The sequence below is a fragment of the Triturus cristatus genome, chromosome 3_2, assembly GCF_964204655.1.
Source record: "Triturus cristatus chromosome 3_2, aTriCri1.1, whole genome shotgun sequence".
NCBI lineage: Eukaryota > Metazoa > Chordata > Amphibia > Caudata > Salamandridae > Triturus > Triturus cristatus.
The window spans coordinates 627,182,728-627,196,308 of NC_140584.1; the positions used below are offsets into that span (position 1 = coordinate 627,182,728).

A 13,581-nucleotide genomic window follows, 5' to 3' on the forward strand; every position below is an offset into this window, starting at 1 on the left:
ATGTCGTTTTATCGCACAGTGTGTAACGCAATGTAAGCCAAAAGATTCCAACTCTTTTTTTATCATTTTATTTCCAAATCTTAGGCTTTTGTGCTTTCTTTCCCAAATTAATCCAATTCATTCCATGCATCCATGGCCACTCACTCCTCCTCTTCTCAAAGTTACTAATACTGGAGCCAACGAAAATCCGAACCGACGTTGTTATCCGAAGAGATGCTAAGGGTCCACTAAGAAATGAGGAATTACCGGGGGAATCAGTCGTTCCAGTCCAATGTCTCCAGTAACTCCTCATTTGAGCCCAGACATTCACCTGGAGATTTGACTGCTTTTAGCAACCAACATCTCAGGTTGAAAGTGAACAGATCAGGGGTGTTGCCGCAGATCGCATTACTGTTGGTCCCCGCCACATTGGAACTAAGAGGTCACTCATAGCTAGAACCTACATGTAACATGCCCGCCCATCATGGTGACATCATTTACAAGACCGTCAATCTCATGGTCCGGGTTTCTCGAATTTTAATTCTTTTATAAACGTCTAATATATTCAAACAATGGTATCCTCGTTCAGTTGCTTCTGTCACTCATTCTTAAAATTCTCTTTGTATATATTCATTTATTCAAAATGCTACGACATCGAGTTTTTCGTGTGGTCACTCAACTCCGTCCAGATGAAGCCCTGTTAAATTACAGAAGGGTCGAAAGTAATACCATAATACCACCGACACTAATGAGGATACAATGACATTTTAAAGATTGATGTACGCTATCATCCTATGTATCACAATTACTTGATTGAGTGTGATGCATACGATGTCCCCTTTTTAGGTCTTGCCTACGCAGCGCGCATGCGTTGCGTAGGAAGAGACCTTTAGAATCGGTCCGGTTTTGCAGGCAAAAACGTGTACGCGTTGCAGTGCTTCCAATGGCAACGCGTGCACGTCTGGCGATTTTCTTGCGGGAGCGAGCGGCGCCATGTGGTAGCAATTATCGCGCTCGCTCCCGCAAGGGAAACGCTGCCTGCTCTCGGCCACGCTCCCCTCCACCCCCTACTTCCCCTCCAGTCACTCTTCCTCAATCGGACACCACCTCTCTCTGTTTAGGATAGCCCTCCCAGGGTCTTTTCAAACCCCATATTTAGGGTAACATTCCTCCACAAGGGTCACTTCGATTGTGGTCACATTATTTCACAGTCCTCCCCCGGGCGACATCTCAGCCTCGAGGCCAAACCCCTTCCCACCCCTTGCTCGCGCGTCCTCCCTCCCAGGGGGTCATTTGCCCTGCTCAGCTCAGTACGATAACCTATTTTGAGAGTCATACCTTTGCCTTCTTGTCACCTTCCTCCCGCAGGCCTGGCTATCCCCTTCTCAAAGCGTCGCTTGCTTTTCAAATCTCTTTATCGCGAATGCACCCCCCCCCACCACTCTCTCCGGGTCACATTGCTAAATCACGGAGCCCCATTTCTTCGGGGTCACCTCTCTTCAGATCACTCGCTCACTCTCGTGGCCACTGCCATCACTGAGGAGTACATCACCCTCCCAGCAGCATATAGCGCTCCGAGGCATCGTTCGACTCCATGTAGCGGTAGGCTAAATATTCATTCTGCAGCATATAGCGCACTGCGGCTTCACCTTCCACAGCGTGCATGTATCCCTTGATGCACACCCTCGGCAGCATGTCACGCAGTGCTCCGAAGTCCGTGGCGCTATAGAAGCTACGCATGTCATTATCGAGGAGTGCTTTAAAGCCATGAAGCGCTCTTTAATAGGTACACTTGGATAGTTAGACCAAGACTCTCTCTCTATCTTTTCATTCCTAGCACGTACCCTTGACATTATTGTTGCGTGCTAAGTGGACCCCTTACAGCTGCGGCCACATATTTATTGTTATGTCTAGTGCGCTTTCACCAGCTAGTGGTGTGTATCAGCGCCGTGCACCACAGAACGATAGAAAATACAATAAGTAAGATTCTTATTTTCATAGACAGGACAGTGAGTGCAGAAGCGCACTTAGGCAGTGGCACCCCCTAAGGAATCCTACAGCTAATAGCGTCACAATGTTTCCAGACCTTGCGTACCCGGGAGCAGTCTCCATAGCACACGTGTACACCCCCCACATTTCCAGCTGTGCAAGCAGCAGCGAGGGGACGTGAACAAGGCTCGAGTTACTGACCACATACGCCTGGCTTCTCACCAGGGCGTGCCACGCAGATTGGGCAATAAATGCTCACAGCATTCAATCTATATGCAATGTATACAATTCTATTTATGCAACTTCCCTGATGTTGCTTATGCAACAAGCTCTTGCCAGAAGCAGAAATGCCAACTCGCATGGTGCCACCGCGTGTCACACGATTTCAGGCCCCTTCACACGGTCACCCGCCAAGGAGCCGAAATCACACAATGGCAGGCAAGCCGAGCTGGAAACCACAGCAAAGAATGGATTTCCAGCTCGTCTTTTGAGGCTGCAAGCAGACAATGTCCATTAAGGGGTGTGAAAACACCCCATGACATCACTAGCAGCCTCAACAAACCTTTGATCTAGTTGTTTTGGTGGAAAGAGGAGGTCGATGGGGGCACGGAACAGGGGCAGAAGGCACTATCGGGAAGTTAGGGGCATAAAGCCCCGCCCCCTTCAAGGCCACGCCCCTCCTCATAGGACCGATTGTGTTCTCAAGTTGGCAAATCTGCAGTAGCATGCACGCACTCTAAGTGGACTCCTCTTTCATGCAGATGCTCATTCCCTGTATGTGATGGACAGCTCCTCAAGCCCCCAGGGGTCAAAAAGGGGCCCTCCACCCTGACCCTGAATATCCTAGTATTGAGGTCTGTGAGTTGTACAGCACCAGCGCAGCACCACCGCAACATCAGCACAGCAGCATCTCGGCATCAGTAGAGCAGCACCTCCACATCAGCACAGCACCACCATGAGCGCAATCACACCTCAGCATCAATCTAGCACTAATGCAGCACCACTTCAGCATCTGAACACCACTACTGCCGCATTAGTACAGTATCACCTCAGAACAGCACCAACTCAGCATCACTCAGCACCACTTGAGCACCAGTGCAGCACCACCACCTCAGCTTGATTCAGTACCACAGCATCACTCAGCACCACCTCAGTATCACCCAGAATCACCTCTGCACTAGCACACCGCCACTTCAGCACTACTTCACCATAATTCAGCACCACCTGAGTATCAGTTAGCATCATCTGAGCATCACTCCGCATCAGCACACCAGTGCCTCAGCACCACCTCAGTCTTCCCTCTGAATCTGCCATCTGTTGATTCTCTCCTAAAGTCTGTCAGCTGCTCGTGTTGTAAATCCGGTACTATTTCCCAGCCTCCACCCTCCCGTTGTTTATGTCCCCTCAATAACAAAAAAATAAAACTATAAAAAACAAGCATTAGAACAGGAATGAAGAAATTACTAGAATTGCAAGGACAAAAAACTAGAATACGTTTTTTAAGGTAATTCTTTTTTAATTGGGTTGTTCAGTTGTACATAATGTCTTCTTGGTTATATATATATATATATATATATATATATATATATATATATATATATATATATTCACTTAAAAAACCATAGGTTTCACACACGTTATAGTTAGGAATTAGCATTTAAAAAACTTTGCAAATTCACTTAAAAAAACATAGGTTTCACACATGTTATAGTTAGCTGGACATTTCACTCGTAAAAAAACCATTGAAATTCCCCCGTTATAGTTAGTTCAGATAACTATAACTCGCGTGCCCACAATCCACTGCTGATGACATCACATATTACATCACTCATGACATGGTCAGTGACATCACTCATGACATCACTGATGACATCATCCTTGTGATAGAGTGGCGGTCGCGCGAGTTATAGTTGCGCAATGAACATAGATCTATTTGTTGAACGATTTGGCCATTTTCTGTATCTATATATAATTAAATATATATATATAAATAATTCTCTTAACACATTTGTGTATACATACGCGTGCTTATCTGTACATTTATTGTTGAGATTATATAACAATCATATTTTTAATTAACGTAATCCCCTTTCGTAATGATACCTTAATGGACATGGTTATAATGGTTACTAATTCCATCTTGATCTGCTGGTTGCTCTAGTGGATTTTAATTTTGCTTAGGTTTGCAGCATCGGTCCAATTAGTAGAAGTATAAAGAGGGTAAATGGATAACGCAGATGAGGGGATTCATAAAAGAAAATGGCAAGATTTTTGATGATATGCAGTTTGTTGTTTCTGCTATGGTGTGTTATTTTATGTTCTGTGGATTGTTTTTTTTTTTATGTGGATTTTTTTAGAGTGTGGTTATCCCCCGAGGGGAATCTAGGCTAGGATTTTCATCTCACTTTTGAAATCTATCAGAAATATACACATAAATACAATAGATGAGGCTACCTCTGAAGATCACTATTTGTATCCATATATATCTTTATTTATGGGATAAGGATGGAGTACTCTCAAAAGGGTGAATCACACTAGGACAAATGGTCACTGTTCCCAGTGTTGAACTATATACCTACAAATCACTGTTTTCCAGTAGCGGCTCATGGAGGGAGTGCTGCGGGGTGGGGGAGGGGCAGGGTAGAGGGTAGTAAACTTCGGCTCACGGCCGACCGGAGTAATGTAAATAAGTAAATAAATAAAATGAATTTCATTGCACGCGTGGAGTAATGTAAATAAATAAATAAAACGTGTGCACAGTGTAATGTAAATAAAGAAATAAAACGAATTTCACTTTGCGCGCTGAAACGCCAAATGCGTTTCAGCGCGCGCAATGAAATTTGTTTTATTTATTTATTTATTTACATTACTCCGGTCGGCGGTGAGCCGGAGTTTACTACCCCCCACCCTGTCCCTCCCCCACTCCGTGGCACTCCCTCGACAAGCCGCTACTGTTGTTTTCAAATGTGCTTTGAAGCAAAGCGAAACACCATTCAGAAGACATTAGGTGATCAAACAAAATTTCAATTCACTTTTCGAGACACCTGTAGGCATTATAGACATTCGAGAAAGAATCATAACTTAAACTCAGTCTGAGTTAGTCTTAAACAGTGAGCGTGGCATTCTACAGAAAAGATTGTAATGGGCTTAGACTACTCACCCCATTTGAATCTGCCACATATATGGGGAAATCAATGCTTGATAATCAGTAGGACAAAATCAGTAAATTTACTTTCAGCCAGGACTGAGACACCATAACAAACCAAGCCAGTTGAAATGGAACTGACGCCGTATATCCTGATTGGTGAAACATGCCTTATTAAAAATGTCTACCTGAGTTTTTGTTCCATCTACAGGTCTTGATGTGCTTTCCAAAACTCTTTTTTTCCTAAATGATTGTTGCATTTTCTTTACCACATTCCTGCTATTCTCTCTTGTGTCTCATTTTGATTATATTTTCGTTCAGATCTTTTTTGAAGAATATTGCCACAGGCTTTGTTACCTTCTTGAAATGATAAAAGTGAGAGGTTATTAATATTTCCGTGTGTTAGCTTATGTTCACGTCATTGTTCACGATTTCCTTCGAATATATTAGCTTGTTAAGAAAAACAAGCAGTGTTTTGGCGTCTCTGTCTTGCAATGATCTCAAGTCTTCTACGTTATAACAATTTATTATAGGTTAAATTTTGCCGAAGTGAAGATTTTTCTTCCTTTGGGTTTTTTACCATTTCATTTTGTGATTGTAAACCATTATTTACAGCAAATATTTTTTTTATTTTTTTTTATTATTATTTATTTATTTTTTAGTGAACAATCAAGTTGGCATACACAGCTGCTCGCCTACAACCCTGAGGCCGGCTGCTTAGTCACTGATAATCGCAACACTTCTCAGCTTATCCCACATCCCGGAGGTCGGGCATCACTGTCCTCCAAAGCAGCAATTTGACATATCTATCAATGAGTGCAGCCCTGCATGTCATTTCTTATAGTCTTTTCCCTATTAGGGAGCACAAAGTTTCCTCCTTGCAACCTCACCAAACTTAATATCAACACCCTCCCCCACCCCCCACCCCCAACTGTAGAGATACCTTGTCAGCTGCACACAAAGGTACTTCCTCATGCTCTATGTCTGACCTCGGCGTCTTCTCTCAGAGGCCTGCCTTGTCTAGCTTGTCTGCACACAGTTGAACAGAATCAAATGGCCTTTTGTGCCCTCCCGCTTTCAATCTATACCCTGCAATGCAAGCACTCCTGTGCACACCAATATTCAAAGCTCCACCATCTGTCATACACCAATCTTCAGCGTGCACCAGTATCAACCGTCTCCGGGGCTATCTCGCCTTCCTCTCCAGTACTGAGTCTTGCATCTGCCCCACCGCTCCTGAGGTAGTCGGCATACAATCCCCAAAAGTTCTTTGGTCTGCTTCTCGGGGGCAGCAGTTCGCTAAACGTCTCTGACTGCGTACAGCAATAGAGCACATCACGTTTCCACTGTGCCATTGTGGGCAAGGGGCCACGCATCCAACCTAGAGCTACCCTGCGCTTAGCTATCAGCATACCCATGTCTACTAGCCTACGTGCTGCCTTTGGGAGCCCCCTCGAGTGGCCAAGCAGTGCTACCGCATGGTCCGGGACTAATTCTAATTCAGCTATCTCTCCTATCTGCCGAAATACAGCTTCCCAGAATTTACCCACGCCAGGGCAGTACCACGCTAAATGAATGAAATCTGCAGCGGGGTGTGCACACCTCTCACAGGCCGACCCCTCACGTAAGCCATACCTGTGTAGCCTTTCCGGCGTGTAATAGACTCTATTCACAAACTTGAAATGTATAAGTCTATGCTTGCCATGCAACGATATACGACGTGTACCAGCACAGCAATATGACCACATGGCGTCGTCTATCACTGTATCCAGGTCCCTCTGCCAGGCCAATCGAGCCTATTTACAGCAAATATTTATCTCCAAATAAATGTATTTTGTATTTTTTCTTCATCTTTTTGGCGTATGCTCTGATTTGAATAGTTTCATCTTTAATCTTAGAAATACTGAACCGTTGTAGTTTTTTTTCTGTGGTCTTTAACTGCCAAGAATAATTTATTTTGTGTTTTTTGCTGATAACTTTCAACGCAATAGATAACAGAGAAAAGTGATGTAACGTTTAATACAATTCAATAATCTAGTCTAACATGTTTGTCCAATTTACTAAACGGAATGATAAAGGAAACCTCTCTGTTGATGGCTTTCTAGCACTTCAGTTAAATCTAGGTGTGCCAACAAAATATAGAAAATCGAATGCATGCAAATTATGATGTGAATCTGCTGCCCTCAATATGCAACATTAAAGAACATTAAAGGAAGGGAAGTGAAGATCAAAAAAGTATCGGGCAGATTTACAAGAAAGTGACGCATCTGACAGATGCGTCACTTTCCCTGCCCCATCCTGAGAGAAACCCTTGCGCCACCATGGATGAGCTGTATTTACAATACGGCGCACTATGGCGCAAGGATTGACAGATTTGTCAGAAATTCTGATGCATCTGTTGGGGAAAAAGTCATGCATTGCTGGAGTCATGTTGCAAGCACGACGCAACTCTAGAAATGCATTTTGAGGCCTATTCCCACTACACTGTACCACTCCTTGCGCCTGCTTCAAGCAGGCGTAAGGTTTTGACGCAGTAGCGTCCTAGAAGTGATGCAGTGAAACCTTGTAGATTTCACTGCATCACTTTCACAAGGCTTTTCCGTGGGAACCCCCACCAGGTATAATGTGACGCAGGGCTTTGCAACGTGACACATCTCCCTAGGTGCGTCTCATTGTAAATTGGCAGCATTTTATATGCCGCCGCTGTGTCACAAAAGTGACGCAACAGCGGCGCAAAAGTGTTGCAAGCGGCTTGTAAATCTGCCCCAACGTATATTTCACAAAGACCATGAACGTTTGATAGATATCCTGGTTAACTTAGAAGGTACATTGTGCTCACCAGTGTTACAAATGGACAGAGCTTATATAACTGCTTCTGTCACATACGGCAATCTGTCTCAGTCTGGATTGGATTTAATTTACCTTAGGTCTGAACCCTCTTATATACCTGAGGCAAGCTAGCATAATTGCTTATCACCTCAGGTTTAGCATGAGTACTCCGACATTATTACACATTTACCCTTGAAGCTCTCACCTCATAACCTCTACTGTCCAAAGCAATACCTCTCTGGAGCCGCCATCTTTGCCTGGATCTCGCTTCCCTATAAACTCAGAAAATAGACCCTTCTGACCAGGTTTAGTACATCACTCAAGTCCTATTTCCTCAGTCTAATCTAGAAGTGAACATAAAGGCCCAACTGTCTCCAAAGGTGCTCAACATTGTATTTAGCCTGGATGTGCAACCCAGTGAATCCACATCTACTGCTTGATGTATCTCTTTTTTGTTTCACATTGTTCTTTGTAATGCACCCTCATACCTGTTGGACCAAGGGGTGCTAAATACATGTTAAAAATACATTATTACCTAAATACATCCATGATGCTAACTGCCAGTGCCTGTATGTTGTGAATGCTGCTCTACTATGATTCTGCAGCAGCAGTCTGAGCTTTGAGAAGTGTGTCATGTTTTCACTCACAAAACATTGAAATTAGGCATTAACTTCCATTCTTCCACCTGGTTCCACCGACTTTCCCCATCTTTACTTGCACCCTAACTTCTCTCACACCCGTTTCATCGTCTTCAGCTCGAACCCCTCCCATGCCAAGTGTATCCCAGGCCTTACCTGCATGCCTTTTTCCTTGGCCTTTCTCCTCTTCAGGGGGTTGAGTAGCTTTGAAGGGGCCAAGGGTGAAGTTCACACTCAAAATAACTGAATGTTGTGTCATGTTTTGGTTGAGGATAAGCATCAGCGTGTATTGAAGATGCAACGCTCTGCAATGGAGATTGCCGGTGAACGAGGAAACGAATGGCAGACCCAGGCAGAGCAGCCACGAGCAAAAATGATGGCATGACTATTGTGATGCAGGAAGCTAGAACACAATCGAATATACCCGTGTTTAGAAGAAAGTAATGAGCAAAGAGTGGCGACTGACATAAACAGCTAACACTAAGGGATAATGATTTAAAACTGGAATTAGTAATTTAACTCCGGCTATTGGGAGAAGCATTAGCCATCAAGTACAAGAACAGCTCTTAATGCAAAGTTAAAGCGGAGTTCATTACCACAGCGGTCATTTTTACGCATCTGACTTTGTTGCAAGGTGTGCAGGGGATGAGTGTTAAATGCTCAGCAGAATGTTTAACAATTGCCTTGGTATGCAATGTGAGAAAACATAACACAAAGACGCTCTCCTTCGGTCAGAGCACAGGTGATGCAGCCACCTTCCAGTTTGTGTTTTTTTCTGTTCGGTAGGTTTGCGACATTCGCGTGGATGTACCTGCTGGCGGGAACCTTCAAGAACCTGGGCATGGCTTTCATCGTTTTCGTCTGCATCAATTTGTTCATTGGTATAAACACCATCATATCAGCTACTGTTGTTAACGTCCTGGCCCTGGACACATCACAGAACGAAACAGTTATCCAGGTAAGACCAACAATCGAATGCTGCCTCCTGCCGTCTGCGAGCATCACAGCATCTAACAATGCATGGGGTCTAGAGGTCTGTAACGGGGCAAGCCAGGAAGCTTTCCTTATTGTTGTATGTGACCCACAGGGCTGTGGTCATTTTTCAACTTGCCTATTTACTGATTACATTTAGACTCTGCAATCCTCCCTTTGACATGAAGACATAAGCCCCCGCCTGGGCTTTGTTTGTTTTTTTCAAATGGCCCAGATGTCAATGTATGTTGCAGGATTGCTTTATGTTCTTAGGGGAATATTTCCACGCCCCTTGCGCTGCCGGTGCATCACTTTTCTTGACGCACCGGCGGGGCAGTGTGGTGCTCCATATTTACAAGGACACGTAAAGCCACCCTGCGTGACTTTTCGTGTCCTTGTAAATACGGCCCCTTTTCACGCAGCACTTTGTGTGAAAGGGGGCTTCCATGTGTGTTGCTGTGGGTGTTCCCATGCAACACCTATGGATTCTGCTGCATTCCCAGATTTACAACGTTTTTGTAAACCTGGGAATGGGTCCGAATCTTATAAGGAGACGTAACGAGGAGAAATACTTTCACTTCTCGTTTTTTTCTCTTTCTATGCGTGCTGCATTCTGCAGCACACATAAAAAGAGGAAAACACCTCTTGTGAGTGTTTTTGTGCAGGAATGTCTGCCTTCCTGCACAAAAACAATCATCCCCGCAGCACAAGCACCCTTGCACCATGGTGCAAAGGTGCCTGCATTGGCGCATGGCATTCAATTGTGCACCAGCTCAGGGATACGTATGTAAATATGACGCATCCCTTTGTTCCAAACGTAACGCAGCGCGGCACAGCCAAATTGCTTGCGGCGCCGTGCTGCGTTTCTTCCTTATAAATATGACCTTCAGTTGTTTTCTCACTTCTGTCGAACCAGTACGACCCATTATACCTGTTGGTGGGGGCCTCAGAAGTAGACAGTTCTGTGGATGTTTTGCGTCTTAGCCTATTGGGAGAGCTTCTCCAGACTCTTGGAAATGGCTAATCATAGAAAAGATCACCCACTAAGCAGGTACATAATGGGAATCAGGAGCTGCCAAACAAACAGCATAATATGGGCAGATAAGTACCGATATTTCCACGCCAGTATAGAATCTAGTTTCAGCACAGCCAACCATGTCTTCTTCTCAAAGGCTGTACATTAGAATTCAATGGATGGTCCATTCCGAACAAAGAGGAGATTTGCCTCTACGAAAGATTACAAAAAATAGGGTCAGTAAATTTTATAGCTAATAATGTTTCTAAATAAGATTTGTACAGGTATGTTCTACTTGCTAAAGCCATCTTGAAGTAAACACAAATAAATATTCAAAGAAATGGAAGTATATCAAAACCTAAATAGGAAAATTGAGGGCGGGAGATCAAGTACATCACGACGTGATGGAAAAATGATAAAGAAAGCGGCTTAACACCCTCGAGGATGGAGCTTTCGAGCCGTCCACTTAGGAACAAGAGTCTTGTCAGAGCTGTGGGCAGGTGTTCTCTTAGGTGCCTGTGAATCGGTGCAGAGAGGGGCGTGTTGTTTTTAGTTATCTGACCTTTTTGGGTGTAGTAAGGGGGACAATGTTTGTGGATGTGTGGAGGGGACAGAACATGAAAGTTGGTTGCACATTGTGATTGGTGGGGGGCTACAGCCATTGAATATTAGTTGGGGGGCTAAAGCCATTGAATATTGTGATTGGTGGGGGTTACAGCCATTAAATATTGTGATTGGTGGGGGGCTACAGCCTTTGAATATTTCTGTGTTTTGGTGCAGAAAAAGATCTATACTGGGTAGGAGAACACATTAATCACTGAAAGATGGCATTTTTTTGTCTCACCTCTCCTTCCCCCCCCCCCCCCCCAACAGTCTCTTGGGAATGTCTCACTCGTTCTGCAAGGCGTTTTCAAGATCTTCCCCCAGTTCTGCTTTGGCTATGGTTTGGTCAAGCTATCTCAAGAACAACAAATCGTTGATTACTACAAGGCCTTTGGCTACAGCTATTCATCCGATGTCTTTGCCATGGACAAACTCGGCTGGATGTTTGTTGCCCTGATGTTCCAAGGAGCGTTTTTCTTCGTCCTGCGGTTGCTGATCAACAATACCATTTATCAGAACATCAGGTAGGTGTCATCTGTGTCTATGATTCGGTGGTTATAGCTGAGGCAACATTACCGCTAGTTCATGTTGCCTTTGAACACTGGCTGTTCTTGAAAGTTATGAACCAGCTCTGTGCCCCGCCCCCCCTCCGTATTTCATAGATTTCAGTGGATACCATCAACTAATTCAGTGTTGCTGAGCCACTACTGCAACCAGATTCCTGTGACTTGTGCAGCTTCATCACTCAACATCCTCATTAAGAGTGTGGCGACCCAGTGACGTCAATACTTCTGTAGTTTACACCAGGCCCCTGACTGCTTTGGAAGTCTTTAATACTGCTGGAGTTAGCCAATGACCCTAAAATGAGTTTACTTTTATAAGAATGGTGGGCATGGAACTATGTCAATTAGAGATAAAATGGCGGGGGTTAAAAAATGAAGCTCTTTTCTTTGTTCGAACATAAGTTGGAACAACTACTACCTTCGGTGCATAGCATTATTAAATATATGGGTCTGAACACAATTATGCACGTTGCTTTACTCTGCATAGAATGACCGAGGGTGGTTCCTTTGTTGCCCGTAGCACAATTCACTTTTATCTGCATATAAAACGATTCCCTGAAGTTTATATGCATTTAAAGATGGGTGTACTTAACATGGGTGCAGTGCTTAATTTGAGCAGGTGGTTTCCGTTGCTCAGCACCAGCACTTAATCATCAACACCAGCACTTATAATGCAAACTCGACCCATTCATTTTTGGTAGGCCTCGGAGATTACGTGATTTGCCCAGAATCACAGGATGTTGGGCCGAGACTCGAACCTGTCAGCAGCTCTGTCCATTGCGCCACATCCTCTCCCCACTTGTAGGGTTTCATAGTTAGTTCTGTTTTTAGGCGGCGTCTATTGATAATTCCTATTCAAATTGAATATTGATGACGCCCCAGATAACAATCTTTGCTGATACAAATGAATTTCACACATGCCTTCACTCTGCGCTGTGTGTTTTAGATTATTTTTCTTTAATCTGTTTGTAGTATGTATGATGTAATATGATAGTGGAGAATAAATGTAACTTTAAATGTAAATGAATATGATAGGTTATGTAATACAAAGGTTTTTTGCTGGTGGTGGTGCTCTTCTGAGAGTGAGCTCTGTTATTTCGATGGGATATCGAACTGGTAAGCACTTTATTACTTCAAGAAGAAATAATGTGGGCGGACAAATATTGACCTAATAAAGGAGCAATAGTAAGGAATCTAGTCGTCTGCTTGAAGAAAATCAATCTTAACATTTTGATCTGAAAAAAATTTAAAAGAAGGAGAAAAATTCTGACGAGTTTGAGTATATGGGTTGCCCGTGGGTGCTATCAATGGTTTGTTCAAGTTTGGCAATGTCTGTTTTAAGAAGAATCCGTTGAAGGTAAGATGGCAATTTTCAAAACAAAGGGAAAAAAAGAGGCAAAGACACAAAGTAGATAAACCTGTTTTAATCACATCACTATGGATTAACATCAGGTTTGGTATTACTTTTCTCTGCAGGATTTTTTTGAAAGAAAGGTTTGATATTGGAATGTCGCGTGTGATAAACACAGTGGAGGAAGATGAAGACGTGAAAGCAGAGAGGGATCGGGTAGAGACTGGGAGAGGGGCTACAGACCTGCTTCAAATCCATGGCCTCACCAAGATCTACCACCAGGTCAACAAGAAAGTGCTGGCAGTGAACAATATGAGCTTTGGGATCCGGGCAGGAGAGGTGAGGACACACTATGCCCCTGTGCATGCCATGGGGGTTTGACTTCTTGAACAAGTTGTGGGATCATGGGCCAATCACCTTTCTCCTTTAGCCTTAATTGCCTTCTTTCTATAAAATAATTATACTAAGAAACTAGCAGTTAAGAGTGTGAAATAAGA

At 43.8% G+C, this 13,581-nt stretch overlaps 1 protein-coding gene across 1 annotated transcript in view; it reads left to right on the plus strand.

Moving 5' to 3' along the window:
* Positions 1-13,581, plus strand: part of LOC146857855 (uncharacterized) — a 651,000-nt gene that overhangs the window by 549,765 nt on the left and 87,654 nt on the right. The window contains exons 47-49 of the mRNA XM_085648551.1: positions 9,367-9,538; positions 11,441-11,694; positions 13,210-13,423. Coding sequence (XP_085504677.1) covers positions 9,367-9,538; positions 11,441-11,694; positions 13,210-13,423 — 640 coding nt within the window. The remainder of the gene's footprint in view (positions 1-9,366; positions 9,539-11,440; positions 11,695-13,209; positions 13,424-13,581) is intronic.